The sequence below is a fragment of the Juglans microcarpa x Juglans regia genome, chromosome 6D (genome assembly GCF_004785595.1).
Source record: "Juglans microcarpa x Juglans regia isolate MS1-56 chromosome 6D, Jm3101_v1.0, whole genome shotgun sequence".
NCBI classification, from domain to species: Eukaryota; Viridiplantae; Streptophyta; class Magnoliopsida; order Fagales; family Juglandaceae; genus Juglans; species Juglans microcarpa x Juglans regia.
Genome location: NC_054604.1, coordinates 30,139,932 through 30,166,737, shown reverse-complemented (window position 1 = coordinate 30,166,737; position 26,806 = coordinate 30,139,932). Strand labels below are relative to the sequence as shown.

Here is a 26,806-nt window from a genome sequence, read left to right as displayed (position 1 = left end):
TTTTAATATTATTATTATTTTGAGATTTAAAAAAATTGAATTATTTATTATATTTTATATTAAAATTTAAAAAAATTATAATAATAAATTAAAATGAGTTGAAATGATATTAAATTCTAAACGTACCTAAACATTTAACTTTCATGAAATGGAATACGACAGGCTGGGCAGAATCGAGAGAGACAGGTAGGTAACTTGAGTGAATGTTCCTGACAGGTACTGTAAACGGCGAGTCGTCGTACTAGTCTGCTACACACCTGGAATTGGATCCAACGGTACACGTATTGAAACTCCAACACGGCACGGAAAGATTTGGCAGGCAGACCAATAGTTGTTTTGTTTTTTTTTTCAATTAATTGATGATATAAATATTTACCTTAAAAAGTATTTATGATTTTAGTTATTATTTAAATGAAGTGATGAAATATGACCAAAAAATGTCACATTGAAATGAAAACCCAAATTTGTCATATACTTTATTTTTTCCTTCTTCTTAATGTCAAGTTGTTGAGTGAGTAGGTTACATTAGATGTTGGTCTATGGCCTTTAGGGATCAGATATGGCAATCAATCAAATATCACACGTTCGTGTCTTGTCGTTGTACATGTCAGAATCCACCTTATATTATTATTATTATTACTTATCTTTATTATTATATGAATATTGCTAATATAGTAACACAATTTTCGTCGGTAATGTTGATTTAGTTAATAAAACTATTGGGGGCGGCTACTATGCCGTCCTATTTTGACCGCTGGGTATACCGTCTAGCGTAAATTTTTTTTTTTATATTTTTTTAATATATTTAAATATATTTAAAAAATAAAAAAATATATCAATACACTTAAAATCACTTCTTTAACTACTAAGTAAAAAAAAAAAAAAATTTGACTAGCGGTCAAATAGAGGTGTCAAATTGAGGAGGTAAAGTAGACTTTCTCAAAACTATTTCATCTCATCTCATATAATTATTATAATTATTTCAAACTTTCATATAAAATATAATAAATAATTCAACTTTTTCAAATCTCAAAACAAAAATTATATTAAAGAATTACATTATAACAATATTTTATTCAATTTTCAACAAAACATCTCATCTCTTCTTATTTGAACTGCATAACCAAACGAGGTCTTAGTATTTATTCTTAGAACTCGTTTGGTACGTAAGATGAACTAAAATAAGATTTGGTAGTTTTAGATGAGTTGAATAAAATATTGTTAGAATATTATTTTTTAATATTATTATTATTTTAAAATTTGAAAAAGTTGAATTGTTTATTATAATATATAGAAATTTAAATGAGTTGTAATGATGAAATAAAATTAAGTGAGATAATTTCTGTATCCAAATGAACATTGTTCAATTTTTGATTTTATAGTGTTTAGGGGTGAAAGAGGAAAAAAAAATTTCGAAAGATTATTAAGAAATTTTTGTTACTAGTGTGGCCGTATTTTATAAAAATAACTTCATAAATTATTAGAAAATAAAAATAATTTACAATTATTTAAATGAAAAAGAATAGCTACAGTCGTGAGTGTGTAAATATCGTATAATTATTTTAAAAAAATTAAATAAATATGAGACCTATATAAAAATAATAATTTTTTAATAATAAACTCTACTCTTTTTCAAAACAATTGTACGATACTTACACACTCTACGATTGTATATAATATTTCTTTATTTAAATATGTAAACTTATTTTTAAAGCAATCATTTATCTTTTGGCACTGGTGCCACCTATTTGGCGGGTGACCTGAGTAAATGCACGACGGGTAATCCAACAAATTCTCGCGACCTTCTTTGGCCATTGAGATCAACAACGGAGCTGGAGAAGCTGGCAGCAGGAAGAAAACCAATACACGCCATACCCAGAGTACGAGAAGAGCAAAAGGCCAAAAACCCCTTTCACAGAAAAATAAACAAAGAAAATAACGAATGAGAGAGAGAGAACCATTTCGAGCGTAGAGAGAGAGAGAGAGAAAAAAAAAAATAATGGAAAGGGGTGAGAAAAGTGGGGAAGGGGGAGCGGAAAAGGAAGAAAATTTGGGAGAAAAGTTGAGAAGAGGGGTAGTGTTGATAGGGAAAAGAGGGGGCCCATGTACTCCAGTGCGGTCTTGGAGACTTTGGGCTCCTCCTGCCCATGACACCATCATTAAGAGCTACCCTCCCTCTGCTAGAAAGCTTGCCGCGGCTCTCTGGGAGTTCCAATACCTTTATTTTCCAACGTCTAAAATGCACCGGGGCGTCAGTAATGGTGGTCCTCTTCCTGACTCCAGGCTGCGCCGCCACCAACACCGCCACTATAATAAGCCGAGCAAGGACAAGGGTCTTGACCTTTCCCACTTTTTGGCTGACAATACTCCTAGTTCTCCTGACCAGGTATATTCTTTTTCTTCCCTAGGTTTGAGGTTTCTGTTTTGGGTATTGTTAATTCGATATTATTGAGTTTCTGGGTATGTCCAGATTTTAGTGATTCTGGTTGCTTAAGATTTACCTTTCTCCCCTTAACACCTAGTTTTGTACTTGGGCGGGGGGTCTTTGTTCTTCACGTCTTTGGTTCATTAATGATTATTGGAGTTTTATGCCAGTCATAATTGCTTGTTAGAATGTTTCGTAATTATTAAATCTGTCATTTTCATTCTTCTTTGGATATATGCGTATATTTTACTTGTTCAAAGCTTAGCGCCACTCTTTTATTCACAGATTAGTTTGTTCATCTTGGTGGACAGTAAGTGTTAGGGTTTTGACGAGGAAAGTCTTATTTTCTTTCTTGGTTTCTTCGGTTATTGGGTGATAAAATTGTCATCGTGGGTTTATAGGATTTGAGTCCCTTATATTTTAGCCCACTGGTAAGATTGTCTGATTGATTCTTTTAGAAGAAAAACTAGCTCTCTCAAGCTATCTGATGTTGTATTTAAAACCCCAGACTACCAAAACTTACAATTAACGCCCCTGACCTACAGAATATTGACTACACTCAAGTTTAATTCTGACCGTTAAAATAGGTGACGTGACATAATTTTGATGGTCAGATCCTAAGAGGATGCAGTAGGTCTATTTTGATAGTTTGAGAATGCAAAGTGCATTGATAATGTCACTTTAAGATGGAGGAAAGCCAATATCATCAAAATGTCTATACAGAAGATCAAATAAATAAAAAATTATCCAAAAGCATGACAAAGAATAAAACTGTTGTATAGTCGAAAAGGAACTTCAAATCTATCAAGCACAAAGATTCTCATCAAATGCTGAGGAAACTGGAAGTTGAAGAAAAAGAAGCAGTGGTACCAGCAGCAACAAGGTTAGCCCGTCCAGTAACTAATCCATTTCCTTCCCAATAAACATGAGAAATCTTGAGAAAGACACTTGAGAACAAAGCTGCAAAATATCATCCAACAACTCTTACTATCTGCAATGGTGCTGAGTACCATTTTTGAGCCAATTTACAGCTGCTAATGAATCAGACTCCACAATTAAATCCTGCTCATTCTGCTGATAATAGAGTAGTAGAGCATAATTTAAAGCAGACAACTCATCATATATATTTGCTTCCTCACCCAAGAAACAGCAAAATCGAAAGAAAAAAAAAAAAAAAAAAAAAAAAAAAAAAAAAAAAAGAGAAAGAACTAGAATGGGACTGAATCACCTCTCCACAACCATCAAAGCCTGGATTCCCTTTTGATTCCCCATCTAAGTTCATCTTAAGCTTTCCAATGGGCAGAGGACACCATTTAACCAAAATAGGCTTCCTTGATCTTACTGCCAGTTTTGGATTATAAAGCAAATTGAGAGCAATAGGCTTCAAGATAGAAACAAGTTTAACAGGATTCAATAAGAAATTGAGTTCCTGCAGCTAGTGAACAACCTTTCTGACAATGAAATCCACTTATCTAGTGGTCATCAAACCTGGCTGCATTTCTAGCAAACCAGCATTCCCATAAAATGAGGGGTGGGACAAGCTTTGAAAGCAAGCTAACTTTTTTTTTTTAATTGTCCGGATCACGTGTTCAATAGTGACCCGTCCCCGAATTTATTCAAAACCCCCACTTTGTGGCAGAGGAAAACCGTGGTTACATGACCAACCAAGTAAACAAACAAAGCGACTTCCAACCAAAAAAATCAACAATGCAAACCACAACCCACTATAGAAAATTAGTACTGTCTAATGTAAGGAAGACCAGCTTTATCAGTTCTTAGAAGTCCTCTCAACAGAGGAGGAACCAATTCCAAATTACTCCATGAAGACATTATAGCACCATCATCCGATGCAAGTGGAGCCAGATAATCTGTCGGAGCATTACCTTGCCTATAGATGTGACAGATAGTAAAGCATTTACCTCTAAGCAATCCCATAAATTCATCCCAATAGTCCTCCAGGTACCACACAAGGCACCTAGCCAAACGAAAGCCATTTTACTACTATCATTGAATCCAACTCTATTTCCACATAATTCAGCCCAAGTAAACAGAAAGTTCTCACCCCTATGAGTAAACCCATAAATTCTGCATAATTGTTTGTCCCATGACCAAGTGGAGAGGAGAAAGCTTTTATCAAATTACCATTTTCATCCCTTAAAACACCCCCTGCCCCAGCTATCCCTAAATTGCCCCTGCTACTTCCATTAGTGCTTAGTTTAATCCAGCCTTGCTTTGGTCGACGCCAATAAACAGGTTTCATTCGCTTCCTATATACAGATCTCGGTTGGATATTTAAATCAACTAGTAGCATCTTATCTTGACAATAGGACATCTGGTAGCCACGAGCCTTCTCACTTATTTTTGCAATCCAAAATTTGACTTTACACCACATTTCTTTCACCGACTCTATTCTACCTTCCATCCTAGCACTACACCTCCTAGTCCATAGAATCCAGGTTACAATAGCAGGAATTATGCCAAATAATAGGCCTTTTGTTGCTTTGTGATACCATGCATTCACCGTCTCAGCCCAGGACCCAAATTCAGATCTCAACATCCCCACTTGACTAGCACATCTCCTCCAAATGGACTTAGCCACCTCCCCTGAAACCAGTACATGGTTCAGATCTTCATAAGCCCCTTCTGCAAGGAAATCACACCTAGATACAAAAGGAATGCCCACTCTTCTTAATCTATCATCCACACTTAGTGCATTGTCAAAACACTTCCACAAAGTAATCGTCATCCTCTTTGGGAGACACTGGTGCCATATCCAGTTTGCCCATCTTATTTTTGGAGCTCTTATTCTTATACAATCCCAAGCCCCCGAAGTACTGAAATTGCCATCCTCCTTAGGCAACCAAACCAGCCTGTCTACACCATCCTTATGCCCACACATAGAGCTCACAATATCTTGAGCCTTTTGAGGACCAACCAACCGGAATATTAAATCCAAGTCCCAGCCCTCCCTCATCCAACCAACAATCTTTCAACTTTAGCCGAGGCATAAAGATAGTAACACTATCTGCAAGAGCTTCCTCTCCCAACCATTTATCAAACCAAAAGGAAATGTCCCCCTCCTTAGGCTTCCATTTTGAATGTTCATGGATACTAGGAATACAACTCAGCAACATCTTCCAAAACCGAGATCCTTTATTTGAGGGTGAAAGTGAAATATGATCAGCCTTTACATGCTTGGCTTTAAAGAACCGAGACTATAAAGAGTCAACTGTTAATAACTTTTAGGCCAGCTTCATATGTAACGATTTTTGGACATCTTGAAAATTTCGAATCCCAATACCCCCCTCACTCATAGGTAGACTCATCGAGGCCCAATCTTTCCAATGTTTTTTTGGCTTACCGTCCTTATACCCCCAAAAGAAATTACTTAAAGATCTACTAATAGCCACAATCACCGACTTAGGAACTTGTAGGATAGATAGAAGATGAATCGGCATTCCACTCAGCACATGTTTCAAAAGTTACAACCTTGCTCTATTAGAAAGCAGCCGAGACTTCCATCCACCTATTCTATCCTGAATCCTCCCAAGTAGATCGTCAAAATGACTGGCTTGAAGTCTACCAGAAACCATAGGCACTCCTAAGTATTTAAAAGGAAGCACCCCTTCAGAAAAACCAGTCAACCTTAAGAGTTGTCGTTTCCTTGCAGTAGAGATGTGCTTAGAAAAAATCAAAGAAGACTTTTCCTTACTCACTTTCTGTCCAGACCACGTTTCATATGGTGCAAGAGAGTCCGATATTGCCTTAAGAGAGGTTTTGTTGCCATTTGAGAAAATGACAATATCATCTGCGTATAGCAAATGCGAGATGATTGACGCACCTCGAGGATGAGAGAAGGCACCAATCAAGCCATCCCGACAATTCTTCTTCAAAATGCGAGACAAAATTTCCTCAACCATTATGAACAAATAGGGAGAGATTGGGTCCCCTTGTCGCAAACCCCAAGCTCCTTGAAAGAAACCTTTAGGTACTCCATTCATCACCACCGAGTACCATGGAGAAGAAATACATTGCCATACTAAATTACGAACAGCTGTAGAAAATCCAAGGGCCGCCATCACATGAGTAAGAAATCCCCAATCAATACTATCATATGCTTTTGCCATATCAATTTTTAGGACAACATTACCCCCACGCATAGGTTTATGAAGACTCTGGATCAACTCCTGTGTCAAACTCACATTTTCAAAAATACTTAGGCCGGAATAAAAGCACCTTGTTCCTCAAAAATAAACCGAGAAAGCAAAGGAGATAATCGACTCACAAGAATTTTCGTGCACACTTTATAGAACACCGAACACAAGCTGATAGGCCGATGATAAACCTTTGGGATTATCCACCTTTGGAATGAGAACTAGGAAGGAAGCTGTGAATTCTCTAGGAATGACACCTCTCTGAAGAAATCATGCACAGCAATAAGCACATCTTCTCCAACAATTTCCCAGCAAGCTTTGGAAAACCCGGATCCAAACCCATCCGGTCCTGGACTACAATCAGTAGGAATGGAGAACACTGCATCTTTTACCTCTTGGATTGAAGGAAGCTCTAAAATGGCCACATTATCTTCATTACACACCACTTGTTCCACCCAGGGTGCTAAGTCGGGTAATAACGGCTGATGGTTAGAGGCCAAAAATTTTTGAAAATATTCAACTGCCCCCCAATGAATCTCCTCGGGAGTTTTCTGGATTGAAGGAAGCTCTAAAATGGCCACATTATCTTCATTACACACCACTTGTTCCACCCAGGGTGCTAAGTCGGGTAATAACGGCTGATGGTTAGAGGCCAAAAATTTTTGAAAATATTCAACTGCCCCCAATGAATCTCCTCGGGAGTTTTCAAAATAGTCTCCTCATTAATCCTCATCACTCGTATAGTTTTTGAATTTTTTGCAGCCATAATCCGAAAGAAAGTGGAATCAGCTTCCCCTTTCTCCAACCATGTTTGTTTAGTTCGTTTCCCTTAGGCTTCCAGTAAAGAAAACCCACCAAGAGTAAATCAGTACCTTCCAGCCATGATAAACCAAGTGAGAGCAGCTATGTTCTTCATATTGATTCAACTGTAGAATATATTTTACATCTTGAAATCGGTTCACATCTGAAGACTGAAGGTAAGAGATTTGAAGTTTAATTTTGTGTCTGGAGATGATTTCTAATTTAACTGAATGAAGTTTTACTCTTACTAATTTATCAAAAAAAAAAAAAAAATTACTGTTACTAATTCAACTATGTATCTGTATTGATCCTTAATAATACATACATCTCCCAATTCGACCAGCTCTCCATGAGATGGACTTCGGTAATGAAATCTGAATGTTTGAAAGTGTTACATAATTCTTCAACCCTGACTGTGCCACCATGTCTTTGCTCAACTCCATGGATAGTCAAATAATAATATCTTTGTTGTTTAGTATATCAACAATTAAAACTTTTTAAAACTGAGCTATGGTTGGGGCATTTATTCTTTTTCATCTTGCAAACCTACCAATTCTCGAATATACCCAAACTCTGTGCATGTTATGGATACTTCCTCGTTTCAGACATCCCTATAGAGGATGGACCTCAAATGCCCTAGTTCTCTCTTTACGACTGATTGATATCTGATTACCCATGCCAGCCAGGGAGTGCAAGCAGTTTGAGGCGGCATATTGCTGCATCACTGATGCAACATCATCGAGCCATTGGAAGGAACAATCATACCTTGCAACCTTTATCTCCTGCGAGTTATGGTAGTTCCATGGAGGTAAGAATCATGATCTTTTTGACATATTCAACTTAATGCTCTTTCCCTTTAATTTCAAGGGAAAAATAGGTGTCATAAAAGGATAATTTCGTTATTATTTGAATATTGGTTTTCTACCGATCAAAAAAAAATTATTTGAATATTGGTTTTTCTGGAGGCAATACTACTAAGCATCCAGAACAAGGCAGAGTGACTACGATATGTCCTACACAATTGATCAGGCACATACCAGATTCACATATTTGTTCCCTTGAATGCAATGTGAAAAAACATGGAGTCATGCATTTTCCTTGAAATATCAAGAACCCATACGTTTGCGTCACTGAAGGGAGGAAAAGATGTATCTGGGGAATCAAGTGACGCCAAACATACCCCTTGGGCTGTGAGTTAGTCCAATGCCTTGTATTACATGTTTTTGATAAGTCAAATGGCTTGTGTTACCATACAGAGCTTTTAAGTTTTTCTAAATTGTATTATGAATATCAGTCAAGCGGGTCTACACATAGTTGGCTTCCTAGACATTACAGTATTCACAATGTTAGACATTACAGTATTCACAATGTGTACGGGATATTCTCCCTTCTCGACCGTCAGTCCTAGTATCATTGCCTTTTGTCGTTCAATGTCCCATAATTTCTTAACCTTCCACCATCAGTTTTCTCCACTGTACTTTTTTCGTTGGTTCACATTCCTTTCTCTTACAGGTGGCACCTTACAACCCTGCAGTCACTCCTAGCAGTTCATTGGATTTTAAGGGAAGGGAAGGTGAATCACAGTATAATCTTAAAACATCTACTGAACTGCTCAAAGTATTAAATCGGATCTGGAGCTTGGAAGAACAGCATGTGTCTAATATGTCATTTATAAAAGCATTGAAAATGGAGCTGGACCAATCCCGTCTCAAAATCAAAGAGTTGATGCGAGATAGGCAAGCTGGTCGACATGAGATGGATGATTTGATGAAGCAAATTGCAGAAGACAAACTAGTTAGGAAGAGTAAGGAACAGGAAAGGATCCATGCTGCAGTTCAGTCCGTAAGAGATGAGCTAGAAGATGAGAGGAAGTTAAGGAAAAGATCAGAGAGTCTTCATAGAAAGTTGGCTCGGGAGCTTTCTGAGGTGAAATCTTCTATTTCTACTGCTCTCAAAGAGCTGGAAAGAGAGAAAAAATCTAGGACATTATTGGAACACCTCTGCGACGAGTTTGCATGGGAAATTAAAGGCTATGAACAAGAGGTGCATGCTTTAAAACAGAAATCAGACAAGGATTGGGCTGGAAGGGCTGACCGTGATCGTCTGATTCTCCATCTATCTGAATCATGGCTTGATGAACGAATGCAGATGCAACTAGAAGCTCAACATGGCTTTACAGAAAAGAAATCAATAGTGGACAAGTTATGCGTTGAAATAGAAACCTTTCTTCAAGCTAAACGCCTGGATAACTCCAAGAGTATGGAAAATCCACTTCCAAGGGATCGTCGCAAGTCACTTGAATCTGTCCCTTTGAATGAGGCTCTGAGTGCACCTCAGGACCTGGGTGATGAAGAAGATTCTTTAGGCAGTGATTCACATTGTTTTGAGCTGAACAAGCCAAGCAAAAATGACTTAAAAACACATGAGGATGAAGCTTTAGGTGGTCATAGTGATGAAGCAGTGAAATCAAATGAAATGAAGAAAAAACACCTCTCTCATGAACGGTTACAAAGCCGCACTCCATCCAGCTTGCAAGTTAAGTTTGAAGAACAGATGGCTTGGGCTATGTCATGTAATGGAAATAAGAAGTCCCTGGAAGTGGATGCAGAACAAGGTAGAACTACAGAAGGGAAGCCAATTGATGTAAGCATATCGCAAAAGTCTGAACTTTGCGAAGCCGCTGAAGACAACAGTTACCAAAATAGAAATAAACCCGATGAAAGTCATGAGACAAATCCAAATTTCATGGTTGATAATCTAATAAGAAGTCAACTCTCACTGTTGGATGGTGGAAACTTAAATATTGACAGTACTTATGGGGAGGCTTCTTGCAGTAACTCTGGATGGAGGAATCAGGCAAGTCCAGTACGACAATGGATGGAAAAACTTGCATCTCCTGATCTTGATGCTCCCCAGCCTTCTTCAAAATTGCCTCCGGGCTTAAAGGAGAATACTTTGAAAGCAAAGCTTCTTGAAGCAAGGTCAAAGGGTCCACGCGCACGTTTAAAAACCTTCAAACTCTTCTCGTAGGCTTCCGAGATTTACTCACTGGCTTAACGGTTTGCCAGGTTCTAAAGCTTCCTATTTGGGAGTATGGGATTGGATGGGTCTGCCTCGGTGGTTGGGAATTTGTGAATATTGGCTACTATACTTTTTCTGATTTTGAGTCTCACCTTGTTATTGATCATAGTTCCGCTTCTCTGGTGTAGTTTTGTAATTCAAGTATGTATATGAGTGTAATGTTACTATAGAGCTACATGTCAGAATTTCCAGACCCATTACAAATTTGAGTAATTACTTTCAGCCTTTATTCACTCATCCCTGGTAGTCATCACTTATAGCTATGTCCCACGTTTACACAGCATAACTTTGTATGGAAAGTGTTTTTCATTGGTACATTTGGTGGAAGTGCTCCTGAAACTATGCAAATGCTTTCCCAATACTTCCCACGTGTTTGGATATTCGGGATCATGAACCAAAAAGACTTTTATTGTTGTTTTATACAAAACATTGTTCGGCAAGGCTTACATCTTCAACACATTGACAAGCATTTTAATGCTACTTTTATGATCAGATTCTACAGAAAAGGCTCAGAAGCTCAAGTTGGTTGGCATTTGTAGAAAAATGAAGCTGGGTTTGGATTTAGGAGTGGTTGGCAACTTGAATGAAGTACATTTCCCTCCTTAAATTCAGGCGGTTGAAGCTAGTGTGTAGATGTGAATTGTGAGGTGCGTGAAATTGTGCACTGGTGGGATGGAAACTTTGGCAGTATGCAGGAAGATAAGAGGAAGGGAAGGTGCCTCCAGAGGGCTCATGGCAGTGAGGAATCAGTGAGGTCTTTTCGCAGAGAGAGAGAGAGAGTCGAGGCATATAGAATCTGATTGGTAAAACTAGCGTGTAAAACTTTCAAAAGTAATCTAAATGCCTTTACCCTGTAATCAGTAAGTCAAGTTCAAGTTTGGTCATGTTTTTTTATTTATCACTGTCAATCATTCACGGATGTAGTACAAAACTGTTTTGGCTTCTTTTCTAGTCTCGCAAATGTTTGTTCTAGTTGGGATAACCACTTCATAAGCTTTTAACTTTGATAGAAATGCTTTACCTCCACCAAGGTTGAACATGTCAGCTGGTATTTCAATTTCACAGCAACCACGTCCACAGAACGGATACTCTTTTGCTTCCATAATTCACAGTGACCGACGTAAAAATAAAATGACAGAATTGATGGTAATAGGAGCTGAACAGGACGGTCCCTTCAAATATAAGATCCATGGAAAGGTAAATGCCCTTTTTCTCACTCTACAGGTACATTCATCTTAATTTTTGGAAATCATTATTCAGTATCTTAAGGTGATCTGTATTAGCACATCTAAATGCCTCATGTTAGGCCTCAGTGAACCAGCTTAAGCGGCTGAAGAAATAAGTTTAGCAAAGAGCTTTATTGAGGCTTCTTGAACTCTTTTGCTGACATAACGAATACTGAGAAACTTCCTTATCTAAAGGCCACATGTTAGACCTCAGTGAACCAGTTGAAGGGCCTTAAGAAATAAGTTCAGCTAAGAGCTTTATTGAGGCATCTTGAACTCTTTTGCTGACATAACGAATACATGAGAAGCTTCCTCTTCCTTTGGATTCCCCTCAATAATTGATAGTGTTTGTTCATCCAGATCGATTACAGCCGTACATAGTGTATAAAGTGTTGGACCTGAGAATATGGCATAAAGAGTAGTCAAGAGAGTATCCAGCAAAGGTATTGAAATATTCTTCACACTTACCTGTCATGTAGATGGGGTACTTTGCATCGTCCGTATCTCCAAGAATTGACAGCAATTCTTTTCTTGATCTTTTTGGTAGCAGAGCCGCTCTGTTTTGCCTGCTTATGGAATTTTCATCCTGTACCTTTATACACAAGCCATGATTCAAATTTTCAATCAAAGTAATTTGATCCACTAAAACTCATTGTTTAGTTATAGTGGTGAGCATGTGGTTAGGTTGGTGAGTACAGAGGCATGGTGCATTTGCATGGAATGATGCAAGCCACTTTATATATATATACCTGCTGAACAGGAAGATGGAGATACATATTAGCATGGAAAAATGGTGTTGCTCCAATCTCTCTGATGGAAATCCGATTCCTTGATGCGGTCTCAACGTTTAGAATCTTACGAGTTTTTAAGTCAATCAGATTATAACTATGTCCCACAGAAACTTCTGAAGAACGAATTCTCTGTAAGAGACAAGCCATGATATAAACATTCCATAATAGAATATGAACCACAAAATCTATGAGAAGATAAAAGCGATAACATCTTACAGTCAATGCATCATCAATGTCTGATGCTTCGAGGAGATTGCGGGAAACGAAGTTAAGTCCAATGCCACCAGCTATAATCTCCTCTTTAGTTGGGGGTACTGAATTTAATGTAAATGCCTGAAATTTATCAAAGTATTTACATATATATGATCAAGGTATGATGAAAGTGGTCAAATCTGACTTGGATAAAGTTAAAACACTGCAGACTTTAGTAGTCCACATTATAAGAAATCAGTCTCAAACATGTTCTCGATGAATGAAGGAATGTTTACCAATCCATGACTGTTGAATCCAAAGGCACAGCTTGGGAGCTCTCCTGCATATGTGTAAGCAATGAAAGACGGTCCATTTGCAAGCGTGCCTTTTATCAAATAGCTGGAGGCCCAAAAAATAAATGTTACAAATTGCAGAAATCACTCATTTTACAGACTCAACTAAGCTTTTTTTAAGCCTAAAATATATGATGGAAAATAGTAAACAATACGTGTGTCCAACTAGGGCAACATTTGCGTCCTCGTTGTGTGCTGCCATCGCCAATGAATCACTAACGATAAGAACATCAGAGCAATCATCTACAGCATCAACAATATTGGACATTATTGAAGTCTTTGGAAGAAAGGGAACAATCTCTTTCCTGAAGTTGATTAGTATTAGCTGCACATGGACATGAACAACCACAAAGCATTTAATATATATTTCCAGTTGGATAACCAAACTAAAACTGTTGTATTAGTTTAAAAGCCATGTAATTACATCCAGAACAGGCACTCCGCTTCCCTCAGCTGTCCCAAGGAGCTCATCCCAGTATTGTGGAAACTTCTTTTGATTATTGTCTGTGAGTGCTTTGAGAAGTGGTTGTGCTTGTTGGGTTTGGGCAAAAGGTAGAAGTTGGTCCCGTAGAACGAGGTCTCTGGCCAATCTACTCCGTATTTGACTAGAAAACCTCTGGCCTATCAACATTCCCATCTGGTAAGCATCTCCACAGGGCCCAACTTCAAACATCTCCAGCAATTTCCCTTCCAAAACCAAGCTCCCCATCTTAAGTTCTTCTATGTGGATGAATACGGCACCAATAAAGGTAGCACACTGAGCCGAAAAATAGTTTGGGAAGGATCCACTTTACCAAAAATAGTGAACCTTTGCCTTAAAAAGTCAAGGAAATGAAAAAAAAAAAAAAAAAACAACAGAGATATTAACAAGTCTCTATATCGGGAATTTAATAATGCAACATACATAGTAAAATTTATAATTTACTCTAAAGTATCAACCTTATCACAAAATATAATTCCATTGCAACTCAATTACAAATTACTTAACGAATAAATATAGATAGAAGCCACTATTGGTAGCATCCATTTTGCACACATGATGTGGTATCATCTAGACCACACATCTCCCCAAGTGAGTGTTGGGAACAATCAACTAGAAGCAGCCATGCAGTGAGTGCAAAATGTGCACTGCTACAATGACTTCTCTTTAGCATTACTCTTACTTAACAGCATAAAAACTTGTTTAGTCCTACCATTGGCTATGATTCTATAATTTGATGGGTTGGAAAGGGCTCATACAAAGGAATGGTATAATATGGCCCACATGTGACATTAGACCAAGGTTCTGTTTAGCAACTGAGAATTTCTAATATTTTAAAAGCTTGAAAATAAAAATAATATGTGCTTTGTAATGGATAGAGCGAATCCCCCTTATTATTATTATCTGTCGATGATTTGGTTGATATTCATTTAGGGCATGTTTTTATGCTTAAAGAATCTCAAAATTTTGTGAATAATAATGAAGTGGTTTGGGTGAAAATGTTTTATTGAGTTTTAGAAAATGAGAGAGAAAAAAAGATGAATAAAAATATTTTTTAAAATAAGTATTAAATTAGAGTTTGTGAAAGTGAATAGATAAAGTTATAAAGTTGTTTGAATATGATTTTTTAATTTTATTTTTGTTTTACAGTTTATAAATGTTGTATTGAAACTTGTAAAAATTGTATTATTTTTGTATTTAAGCAATGATTAAATGAAAAGTTTAAAATTTGAAATAGAGAAGTATTTTGTGTTTGAATGGTATTTAGGAATGAAATTGCGAAAAATTTTAGGAATGTTGGGAATGCTTGTTTGGGAATTAAAGGCTATGAACAAGAGGCGCATGCTTTAAAACAAAAACTTGACTAGGATTGGGCTGGAAGGGCCGTGATTGTCCGATTCTATATCTATCTAAACCATGGCTTGACAAACGAATGCAGATGCAACAAGCTCAACACAGTTTTACAGAAAAAAAAAAATCAATAGTGGACAACTTAAGGGTTGAAATAGAAACCTTTCTTCAAGCTAAACACATGGATAACTCTAAGGACATCTTTGCACACTTGGAGTATCTCATAATTTTGTAAATAGTAGTGAAATAATTTGAATAAAGATTTTTTATTAGATTTTGAAAAATGAGAAAAAAAAAAAGTTAATAAAAATATTATTAATAAAAATTTGTTTGAATATAATTGTTTTATATAGTTGTTTGAAGTTTGTAAAAATTGTGTTAATTTTAGTGTTTGAATAATGATTAGGTAATGATTAGAAAAGAAAGTTGAGATTTTGAAATTAAAAAGTGTTTTGTATTTGAGTGATGTTTGGAAATGAGAATTTTCAGAATTACGTGTCCAAACAAGCCCTAAGAGTCTGGAATATCCACTTCCAGAGATCGTCACAAGTCACTTGAATCTGTTCCTTTGAATGAGGTTCTAAGTGCACCTCAGGACCTGGGTGATGAAGAAGATTCTTTAGGCAGTGATTTTGTCACTCCCCGTACTCGAGGGTGAACCTTTTAACCTGAAATCCATATAATATAAAACTTAGATACAATAATCCTCAAAAATCAAATGTCTCAATAATTCTTCAAAACAAAATATACTAAGCTTCCAAACAGAATATTAAACAATGATAAAATTTATCTTAACTCAAACTAATCCACTTATGCCACCTAGCACTTATCACACATTTTCCTTGTAATCTTTTTTTTTTTTTTTTTTTTATAAGTGATTTTCCTTGTAATCTTATCACATGCCATCTATTCCAACCGTCAAACTATCAAATATCTTAAACAAATGGAGGAGATAAAGAGGTGAGTCCATTGACTCAGTAAGCAGTGAACCTATACTAGTGCATAAATATGAGCCAATTACAGAAAGCAGAAACAAACAGTTACAAAAAATAACAGTGATATTTTCATAAACATTTCTTTTTCAATAATAATATATACAAAAGATCTTTGGTACAAGCGTATTGAAACAACATCAGAAACAAAAACAAAGGCCATGTTTAACCCCCTTGACAGGATTTTGCATATCTGCAGTTAGACAAACAGAACATATATCACTATTTTATCACCAAAGAGAGTGCACTCAAAACATAGGCCAGTATTTTATCCAATAGTAGGGCCAGAGCCCACTATTATATCTTGTTGCAAGGCCAAATGCCATTATTATATCCCGGGACAAGGCCAGAAATCATAGGCCACTGTTATATCCCGTGCCAGGGCCAAAAATCAAAGGCCACTATCTAAGCCTTGAACCCGAACACTAGCAGTATCACAAGCTAATCTAGAAAAATATCACTAACATGTTAATAACTCGTACCAGTACAAAACCAACCTAACTAACAAATTTCATAACCCAAACTATAGTTTAATACGAGTCCATAACCAAGCACAATGTCCAAAAACACTACTCTACCAAAATATTTGCCAAAACTCCATGGATTCACTTAACTTTCGCCACAACACTATCACTATTTACAACCATACTTCATACACATTGTAACACCAACTTACATTTTTACATTCATTCCCCCCTCGGATCGCAACGTTATAAACAAGGGACCTTCCAAGTGTCAACTAATCATGAGATCACCCAACTATAAATCCTAACATACAAAACAAGGACAACCCAAACTTCCAGCATGAACAAATACAAGAGCCATGAAATTAAAATATAGTTATGAAGCTCAAACCATACCCAATCTCGAAGCGGCGATTGGTCAGATTCAAGGGCATGGCGGCATTGTCTAGAGACGTTGGGGATGCTATGTGGCATTGAAAACAATATCAAAACTGTGTTCGATATGGTTGTGGCGCCCCCAATCCCCCTTATATAAATACACAGGGATTGAGACACCAGGATGGTGACAACACGGTCACACATCCCAACGAAGTGCCAGTGTGTGTACATGCAACAGTGTACAAATAAAATAACGCAGCGGATAGTCAACTAAGTACCAGAATTTATTTACAATCAAACATCAGTAAAGATTTAAATAACAGTTATACAGTCATCCATAAAATAATTTACAATAACTCCAGATAAACAAACGAGTGATCCCAGATCACTCCTCAGGCGGAGCCGTCTCCTCAGGCTCGCCCTCCTCCTCCTCATCTGCATCAAAATCTACGTTACCACAAAATGGTATCGCAGGTAAGTATAACCCAAAACAACAACGTAATATAAAATGCATTAAATGCAACTAACATGCATGCACATGAAAAATATGCATTTTTCCACAAAACATCATTTTCCCCGAAAATGATAATTTTCCAACGCACGCCAAAATCCCATTTTGGCCCAAAATATCCGTAAAACATTTTTCCAGAAAATGATTTACCCAAAAACCAACTCGCACTATTTTCCCAGAAAATAGTGCATTAATTCCAAATGCACCATGCATTATTTCCATATGCACCATGGCCTCCCCTATGGACCATCCGCACGTCCTGGCTTCGTAGCGGTGCTCAGTTCCGCGCCCAGCGCGTACATGGCCAAACACCCACACTACACAACGAGCGATGCCCAGTTCCGCGCCCAGCGCGTACGTGGCCAGACATCCTCTAGTCCCCGCCAGCAGAAGGACCACAGAGTCGGCACGAGACCATCTCGTCCGATCCCATTGTCGCCCGGCGACAATCCAGGGGACGTTACTCAGTATATTCCACTCCCGAGTAACCAGAGGAGCTCCACCGAGTTAATGCCCCATCTCGGCTTGGGGTCATGATACACACGCACCAAAAATCCATTCTCATATGAAAACCCAGTTTTCATAAACACATGAACATGAATGCAATACACGAAAACTTAGTTTTCTTTTACAAACATGATCATGCATGAAATAATGAAATGCACATGAACCAACACAATATCCAAACCAACAATTACCAATCCAATCAAATCCAACCAAACAACTTCAATCACAAGTCCATCCGACCCCCGAACTCCTCGGACTTGGTCCGGCATGCCAAAAATACAGTGAAATGGGTTAGTGCAAAAATACATTTAAATTACGAAAGTTCTTTGGAGAAATACTTACAATGCTATATAATAATTTTTCGAGGATCACGAAGTTGAAAAATGCGACGTTTGAGCAACACCACAGTGTAAAATACACTGTGGCCGTGGGTCACAATACCAACTTTCAAACGGAGGCAAACGAAGATCCAAGATTGATAGGGTAGGGCCTAGGGAGGTCGGTGAAGCTAGTGGTGGTGGTGGTTTGCCGTGGGTGGCAGCGAAATGGGCGATAGAAGACCAAAATGCCCAAATCGGAAATGTAGATGGTGGAGCTTCACCAGTGGCGGATCGGAGCTGGGGTTGGGTCCAATGGATTGCTAAGAGGTCGAGGATGATGTGGTAGGAAGATGGTGGCTAATGGTGGTGCGACGGCGGCGCTGGAACGAATGGTGGCCGCGGCTTTGAAGGGCTACTGGTGGTTAACGGCGGCGCGGATGGAGGTGAGGTTGGTGGGGTGAGGTCGCCGGCGGCAGGGGAACACAATGGGGTGGGCGGTGAAGGCCACCGTTGGCTCACGGCGGCGCTGGCGTGAAAGTGGCCCGCGGCTTCGTGGGGTGCATGCGGGCTACCGGCGGCGAGGTAGGGGCTAGGATTTGGGGGGTGAGGTCGCCGGAGGGAGGGGGAGCTGGTCGGCCGGGCGGTGTCGCGACGGCAGCGGTCTGGGTGAAGGTGACGGACGCACGGGGAGAGAGAGGGAGAGAGAGAGAGAGCTGAGTTCGCGCGCATGGGGGAGGGGAGAAATAAGGAAGAAGAAAAAAAAGAAAAGAAAAGAAAAGAAAAGAAAAGGAGATGAAGAAAAATAGAGGGAAAAGAAATGAGGTCCAATCCTCATAACTTGGGTCACAAAAATGATCCAACGGAGATGATTTTAAAACCACAAGTTAAATAAAATAATTTAAACGTAATGGTAAATTCAAATTGAAATAATTAAATCTCACTGTAATTAATTAAATATTAAAAACAATTTAAATGCACAACAATAAATAAATATTAAGAAAGCACATAAAAAATTAATTTTCACCAATTAAAAAATCCTAAAAATAATCCAATTAAAATCCAATAATTTTAAAATAAGAGAATAATTTTTGAATAAAATAAAAATATTACTTCAATAAAAATACACTAAAATACGGGGTGTTACAATGATGTGGAAACACATGGTGGGAGAAAAAAAAAGGACGGAATGGGAGGGTGTTATGATCCTTTGTAATGGCAAGAAGGAGAAGAGCAAAGGGTTAGGGTTCGCAAGGGAGAAGAAGAGAAGTGGAAGCTAGAAGGAAGTGGAATTGAACTCGAGAACTGAAGATTCGGGACTTAAAACTCAAGAAGCAACTCAAAATGCATACCTGAAGGTCATCAAAACGCAGCGTTGAGCAAGGAGTCAGGGACTTAAAATGCATAGCTTAGGATAAATGAAGTGCACCATTTCATCTGGGTGCTGAAGATTCCAAAAACTTTATTTCTTTCTTTGTTGTTTTTTTTTTCATTTAGAAGTTAGTTATTTTCCTTTACACATGTCTTTATGTTATTTGTTTATGTTGTATCCTTGCATGGATATGAAGGAAGGCTCTGCAGTGTCAGAGAGCATATTGTATTTTCATGAATTTGGACTCTTGCTAGGAGGTTAAGGGATTCCCTCAAAAGAACCCTAATATCATTTCTATTTCCAGAAACTTTCTGTGTCATTTTCACAAACACAGTATCTACATTTATCCCCTTTTTCATTGCCAACACATCCATTTTCCATATTCATTCCGCAATACAACATCATATATTTAGAACCATTACAAGTGGTATCTAGAGCCCTATGTTCCTAATGGCTGAAAATACAAGAACAAGCAATCCAAAATCTACGAGAGCAAATGCACCAAATGACAGACATAATGAGAACAATCCAAGATAACCAAACCCAGGAGCATCAGCGTGAACAAGAAGTTGAAGGAGAGCATGAAAATGAACATCGCAAGCAAGGACCCAAGGGGGTCAAACTAGACTTCCCTCACTTCAGTGGAGAAGACCTAGTAGCTTGGCTCCTCAAGGTCTCTCATTACTTTACATGCTATCAAACACCTCCTGCGCAGCGATTGTTGATGGCCTATTATCACATGAAGGGCGAGGCCCTCATTTGGTACCGAGATGTGATTGACACAAGACAGTTTACATGCTGGCAGACTTTTTCTCAAGCCCTGCAATAGCGTTTTGGCCCCACAGCGTACGATAATCCGATTGAAGCTCTCACTAGGATGAAACAGACGTCCACCGTGGCTGTTTACAAGGGTCAGTTTGAGGCTCTCTCAAACCGACTCAAAGGACTGTCTGAAACCCACAAGTTGAGCTGCTTCCTAAGCAGACTCAAAGATGAGATCTGTCTTCCTCTTCACTTATTGAATCCAGCGAGCCTAAACGTAGCATATGGCCTCGCAAAAATACAAGAGGAATATTGTGTTAGTACAAAAAAATAGTCAAACCATTGGGAGATCGAAACAGCCAACAAAATACCACTAGAAGTCAATGGTCAATTCCTAATGCTACTACAACACACACTCCAAGACCCCCTACCCCCATACGCAAGATTTCCTCTAGCCAAATGGATGAAAAAAGAAAGCGTGGTTTATGTTACCACTGTGACAAAAAATGGAATCCAAATCATGTGTAAAGCCCCAAAGATTTACTTCTTGCAAGCCAAGGACCAAATTTGTCAGGACAAAGGAGAGGAGGTATTCTATGACACAACAAATTTAGGTGAGATAGCTGCACTAACAGCACCAACTGAAGGACTTGTCATTTCACTTAATGCACTAACAGGTACCCCTTGCCCCAAAACTATGAGATTACTTGGAAATATAGGTGTTGTATCTATGATTATTTTAGTGGATTTAGGAAGTACTCACAACTTCTTGAACCCAGTATAATTAAAAGAACTCAATTGGAAGTGAATGAGGATGTGCATCTGAAAGTGCAAGTAGCAAATAGTGATATTGTCAAAACTTTGGGATCTTGTAGTGAGGTGGTCACTAAGATCCAAGGGGTTTGTTTTAACCCTTTTTATTTTGTTACCCTTAGCAGGCTATGATGTCCTATTAGGGATTCAGTCGTGGAATCCCTTGGGTCTATTGTTTAGAATTTTTCTGCATTGTACATGCAGTTTCAATGGTGCAGAAAAACAATGGAGCTGAAGGGCCTTAAATTGGAAGAAACCTCATTTAGTGATTGCCACAAAACTGTTTATAAATTCTCTTTGCAAGGGAAAAGGCCTAATCTTAAAATTGAATGCCTAACCTGCGCTAGTGACTAGTGAGGTGTAGAGTCCCGAAATAAAAAAGGTCTTAATAGCTTTTCAACATGTTTTTGAGGAGCCAACTGGATTGCCTCCTGTGAGGTCTCACGACCATAGAATTGTGCTGAGGGAAGGCACAAGCCCTATCTCTACAATGCCTTATCGATATCCTTACCACTGACAAAGGCAACCCTTCTGAAGGCAGCTGGAGCAAAACTCGAACCCATTGATGGAGAAAGAATAAGAGAGGATTGGCATTCCGAGTAGGGACTCGGCAAAGGGTTTAGGAAGGTGAAGTCTATTTTGATTTCTGTTGAGAAATAAGGGTGTCGAGTTTGGTTGATGCACTCCGAATAGGGAAAAAGGTCGTTTCACTGCCTAATAGGTCTCCCATGGGGGATGCCATGTGGGACAAGGCCATTCATTTGGGCCTCCTTCCATGAAGCACATTTCCTCAGCAATTGCATATTCCCTCGTGAGATCCCTCCTGATTGCTGAAGCCAAACAAGCCAAATCTGCAAATAAGGAAACCTTTTGAAATTTCCTGATTGTGATTAGAATCCGAAAACATAGAGATTGTAGAAATAGATGGAAGGAGGATAGGGCAATCATAGAGATTGTAGAAATAGATGGAAGGAGGATAGGGCAATTTGATGATGGAAATGGTTTCGAATCTCTAACAGAATTTATGGAAAACTTGAGAAAGAACAATCTGTTCAATTTGATCGAGCGTGATTACTTTTTTTTCTTCCACAGCAACTGCATCCTCATCTTGTATTTCACAGACTTGATCCTCCAATTGGTTGCATCTTTCTTGGAAGTTGCTAGCAAATTTGTCAAGAGACAATTGAAATACTTGGTGCATTTTTATGTGGCTTGCCCGAAAATCATTAAGATGTTGAAGAACATCGAAGCGTTGAAGATTTTGTTCCATTAGCTCTTTGATATTAAGTAAGGATGAGATGATGTTTTCCATTCTCACGGATTGATGAAGTCAATGCCAAGGAAAGATTGGCTCTGGATACCACTTGTAACACACCTGATGAGTAGTGTTTGGATAACTAAAAAATATGAGAGAAAACGTAAAGAAAATAGTCAGATTCGACCTACCCTCCAATAGAAGAGAAGTTGAGAGTAAAATAGAAACAATTGTATTCAGATTCTCGATGCTAACAATTACGTCCTAAACCACTTCAAATATTCACCTCTACTAACTTGTGGGCCCTAGCCTACTTAACAAGTCTCTAAAAATAAAGACAACTCAATCAAGGCTAACAACATTAAATGGACCATGGCCCAACTCACGACCATCTTGAAAATAAAAAAAATGGTCACAGGCCAATACAACAAACAGGAACAACCAAAGCCTATAATAACTTCACTCCACCACTGTACATGTACGGGAGTGTGACATCTAATTATCCCTAAGAGTGTGAATGTGGAGTTCGAACAAACTAGGACCTCCGCTTTATATGGCTCGCCCCAAGACCAGTATGCCACCCCTTGGGGTAAATTGATCTTAGAGAAAATAAAACTACTCAATCTCATGAGTTTTGTTAAAACAAAAAGGAAATGGTAGACACTGCATCTCCTACTTGTGGAAATATTAAAGATTAGGAAACTTATTAGATAAGTTTATTTTTCCAATAACCTGATGTACCTAGAAGCTATGGTTAGCAAGCACCAGAACATCTTCTACATGGACGACAAACACGTGCCGTAGATTTATTAATTTTAGGTTGTGTTAGTATTTCTAATGCACAACCTAAAGCTAGAAATAGGCTGGTTTGGATGTTGAAATGATATGAGAAATCTCATCTTATCTCAACGTCCAAACATCACTCAAATATAAATATTTTTCAATTTCAAATATTCAACTTTTTCATCTAATTATTACCTAATTATTACAACTTTTCAAAACTTCCAAACAAAACACAAAAAACAATTCAATTTTTTCAAATCTCAAAATAAAAATTTTATCAAAAAATTATATTCTAATAATATTTTAACTTTATAATATTTTTATTCAATTTTTTCTCTCTCCTTTTCCATAACCCCATAAAACATCTTAGATCAAATCATTTCACATTACTATTCACAGATTTTTCATTTCATCACAACATCCAAACAAGGCTATAGGGCAATCATGGTAACTGGCGTGACATGCTATGACACAGAAAAACAAGGTTAAACAATAGTGAATGTAACAACTAAGGTCAACTGTGGATGGGAAACAATTTGATAAGCTTGAAAACTACAACAATCGATTTATCACAATTTTGATCTCGATGAACCATTTTGAAAAAAAGTACTCTGCCCTTTACAAATTGATAACTCCACTGATTTTTTTTTTTACAAGTAATTGATAACTCCACTTATTAGGAAAAACAAAGGAAAAAAAAAATGATAACTCCACTACAGCAACACCCATCCTTGCTAAGGTATACAACCCTCATAATGAACGGACATTTTTTACACCATCAGACCATATGGACAATGCTAGGGGAGCAACCTGGAAAGGGAAGCAAACCAATTGACATCAATTTACCAAAAACCTTCACCCACTGAAAAGCTAATTTCTACTACTTTGGCTCAGTTAATGGCTATAATTCCCACGGCTCATTTCTATTAATCAGCTTTCTAAATCCCATTGCTACTCTTTTCCTCACTAAGCTGCAAAAAGCACAGCTTCAAAGTAAATCTTACCACATTATCCATGTATTATCCTTTTTCTGGGGAACATTCCAATTATCAATCTATAATACAAGGCATTTTGGGAATTCTGCATATGATGCTAATCATATGGTCATTCTTTTCGTTACTACATTTGTTTAGGCTAAAAGGGTAGGACCAATACCTGTACAGGTAGAGGTGTAAACAGCCATCAAGAGATTCTCAGCCAAGAAAATTCACTGTATGATGATTATTAGAAATTATTTAACACGACTGTTTACATTTTTAAATATCTTTTTTCATTTATGCTTTCTTATGGAATATATGACATGTTATAGGCACGTCAGAAACTGCCTTATCTCCGTGTTGGTACAGTCTATGATCAAATGTCTAGCACCAATTTTTTTCCTCGATTATAAGTTTAAACCCAAACAAACATAAAAGCAAAACTATACATGAAAATTCGGAGATTGTCACTAAAGGAGCAAGGGATATGTGCACCTGTGAAGATCCATTAATACGGTAATACCTGCACACTGCAAATCCCCATCTGTTTTAGTGGGCGAACGCAAATTAAGGCCTGCACCGGCTGCTACACTCGTATTTTCGTCGCAATCAAACCCATTATCCCGAATGCTCACGTCGACAGTATTAGTCCCATTTTCAACTCTCCCCTTTCCACTAGAACACTTCTTCTCCTTTACCGACGTGTTATCGCCACATTTCTTTGAAACCTGAGGCCCCATATCCATCAGAAGTGCCGTATCTTCCTCCAATTTAGAAACTCTAATCCCTAACTCTTCAAACTTCCTCTTCCAAAGTTCAACCTCGCTTTCAGCTTTTATTTTCGAACACTCTAGCACACAACACTTCTTCTTAAGCTCCAAAATTACCGTCTTATCTTCGTCTAGCCCTCCTGTCTTCACCTCCTCCAACAGTTTTTCATACCTCTCCACAGACTTCCTCTCCCCTACTTGCGCTGCATCCTGAGCCGCCTTTTCGAGAACTACGAGCCTCTTCAGCTTCTCGTTCTCGCTCTTTTGTTTATTGAGCTCTCTCTTCAATTTTAATTCTCTTGATATCAGAATCTCTTCGATTCGGTCGAAATCTTTCGTTCGAAAAGACGTTCTTAACGTTGAAATCATCTGGGAGATATTCTGATTCGAGCTATCTTCCTCGTCGTTGTCTAAAACACACACAGCAGCAGAGTCCGAACTCATTTCTTTCACCAGAAACGTAACCAAAATCAGAGATTTTTAAAGTAGGGTTTGCAAATTGCAAAGCAGAAGCCACTTCGCCGTCTGATCTCGCCTCCTCAACCCGAAAATGGCAACCCAGATGAGCAAAAAGCGAAAGTTCGTAGCTGACGGAGTTTTCTTCGCCGAGCTGAATGAGGTGCTAACCCGTGAGCTGGCAGAGGACGGTTACTCCGGAGTCGAAGTTAGGGTTACTCCTATGCGTACCGAGATCACCATCAGAGCCACCCGGACCCAGAACGTTCTCGGTGAGAAGGGGAGGAGGATCAGAGAGCTGACCTCATTGGTACAGAAGCGGTTCAAATTCCCGGAGAACAGCGTGGAGCTTTACGCCGACAAAGTTAATAACAGAGGGCTTTGCTCTATTACCCAGGCTGAGTCTCTCCGCTACAAGCTCCTCGGTGCTCTTGCTGTTTGGATGGCCCGCTGTGGTGTACTGAGATTTGTCATGGAAAATGGAGATGAGGGATGCGAGGTGATAGTTAAGGAGCAACGTGCAAAGTCCATGCAGTTCAAGGACGGCTACATGATTGCTTCTGGTCAGCCAGTCAGTGAATATATAGACCCGGCTGTGAGACATGTTCCAGTTCTTCTGAGAGAGGGGGTACGAATCAAGGTCAAGATAATGCTGGATTGGGATCCCAAGGGTAAGGTGGGACCCACAACTCCCCTACCTGATCTGGTTACAATCCACGCTCCCAAAGAGGAAGAGGAATATTCCGGGCACCAGTGGTGGCAGCTGATTTTGAGGTCCTCCCAGTGGCATGGTACGTCGATTTTTTTATATTACTGTCCTGGAGTAGTAATCATCGTGATATACTATCTCAAACATCTGAGTTTATGTAGTTTTTTGTTTTTCTTATTCAATTTTGGGTATCAAGGACTTGAGTTATTATTCTGTTCAATCATTCAAACTTTTTCAATGAACTAATGGATGTCCATTTCATATATGAGTGGTTCCTTTAAAAAAAAAAAAGAAAATCCAGAGATTTTCAGCCATTAAAATTGTTAGGTTCTTGATACCACTTGTTATTTGTAATGGAGAGGATGATGGAATAATGGTTGGTTGTCTGGTTGATGCATATGAATGCAGGAAAGATGTTTGTAAAAATGATAAAGAACTTTCTGAAAGAAGAAATGATATTAGGGTTCTTGAGGGACCTTAACCTCTTAGCAATAGTCCAAATTCAGGATACTGATACTTACTGTCCTTCCTCCTCATATCCACGCTACTGGAATAACAAACTAAAAGGGAATAACAAACAAAGGAAAGAAATGGCAGGTTCTAAAATAATTTAAAAAAATGATAAACACACAATATTTATTACATAAACGGTGTGCACCTTCCGCTTACTGCAGCAACGGTGTGCTCCTTTCACTTACTGCAGTCTTGAAACGGTGCGTTCCAGTCAACCTCTCAACCTCCAACGATGCGTTTTGAGTTCAACAAAACATCCTTCAGTTTTCCCACACGCCGACCCAACGGCCAACACTTCTTCTTCTTCCTCGCGTCTTCTCAGTGCTCGATCTCCCTCTTTCTGCCCTCTCATCCTTCCCTTCACATAGAGGTA

General features: G+C 38.4%; 2 protein-coding genes and 1 pseudogene across 6 annotated transcripts; 2 read left to right on the top strand and 1 right to left on the bottom strand.

Annotated features, from left to right (window-relative positions):
• Nucleotides 1-1,826: 1,826 nt before the first annotated feature.
• Nucleotides 1,827-10,690, top strand: LOC121268891 (uncharacterized protein At5g41620-like). Its single transcript, XM_041173157.1, has 3 exons — nt 1,827-2,386; nt 8,063-8,188; nt 8,893-10,690. Exons 1-3 carry the CDS (start codon nt 2,000-2,002, stop codon nt 10,408-10,410), a joined length of 2,031 nt encoding a protein of 676 aa, XP_041029091.1. The 5' UTR covers nt 1,827-1,999; the 3' UTR covers nt 10,411-10,690.
• Nucleotides 10,691-11,608: 918 nt separating this feature from the next.
• On the bottom strand, nt 11,609-16,816 carry LOC121268892. Of its 5 annotated transcripts, none has more exons than XM_041173158.1 (9): nt 16,707-16,811; nt 15,732-15,788; nt 13,448-13,837; nt 13,179-13,348; nt 12,967-13,069; nt 12,695-12,811; nt 12,437-12,607; nt 12,156-12,279; nt 11,609-12,085 (listed from the first exon to the last, which is right to left on the bottom strand). In XM_041173158.1, the coding sequence occupies exons 3-9, from the start codon at nt 13,730-13,732 to the stop codon at nt 11,946-11,948; spliced, it is 1,110 nt and encodes a 369-aa protein (XP_041029092.1). In that variant the 5' UTR covers nt 13,733-13,837; nt 15,732-15,788; nt 16,707-16,811; the 3' UTR covers nt 11,609-11,945. The 5 variants fall into 5 exon arrangements, with proteins under 5 accessions (XP_041029092.1, XP_041029095.1, XP_041029093.1 ...); XM_041173161.1 differs by having other exon boundaries at nt 13,448-13,743; XM_041173159.1 differs by lacking the exon at nt 15,732-15,788 and having other exon boundaries at nt 16,707-16,816.
• An 8,378-nt stretch (nt 16,817-25,194) lies between these two features.
• Nucleotides 25,195-26,181, top strand: LOC121268890 (annotated as a pseudogene).
• The last annotated feature ends 625 nt before the right edge of the window (nt 26,182-26,806 follow it).

Excerpts from the sequence above, each read along its gene's own strand:
- LOC121268892 (XM_041173159.1), bottom strand. The coding sequence starts at position 13,732 with ATGGGGAGCTTGGTTTTGGAAGGGAAATTGCTGGAGATGTTTGAAGTT. Across the intron at positions 12,280-12,436 it reads TCCATCTTCCTGTTCAGCAG|GTACAGGATGAAAATTCCAT; the intron begins GTATATATATAT and ends TTGTGTATAAAG. Across the intron at positions 12,086-12,155 it reads GTACCCCATCTACATGACAG|GTCCAACACTTTATACACTA; the intron begins GTAAGTGTGAAG and ends CCATATTCTCAG.
- LOC121268891 (XM_041173157.1), top strand. The coding sequence starts at position 2,000 with ATGGAAAGGGGTGAGAAAAGTGGGGAAGGGGGAGCGGAAAAGGAAGAA. Across the intron at positions 2,387-8,062 it reads CTCCTAGTTCTCCTGACCAG|CCAGGGAGTGCAAGCAGTTT; the intron begins GTATATTCTTTT and ends TACCCATGCCAG. Across the intron at positions 8,189-8,892 it reads GTTATGGTAGTTCCATGGAG|GTGGCACCTTACAACCCTGC; the intron begins GTAAGAATCATG and ends TTTCTCTTACAG.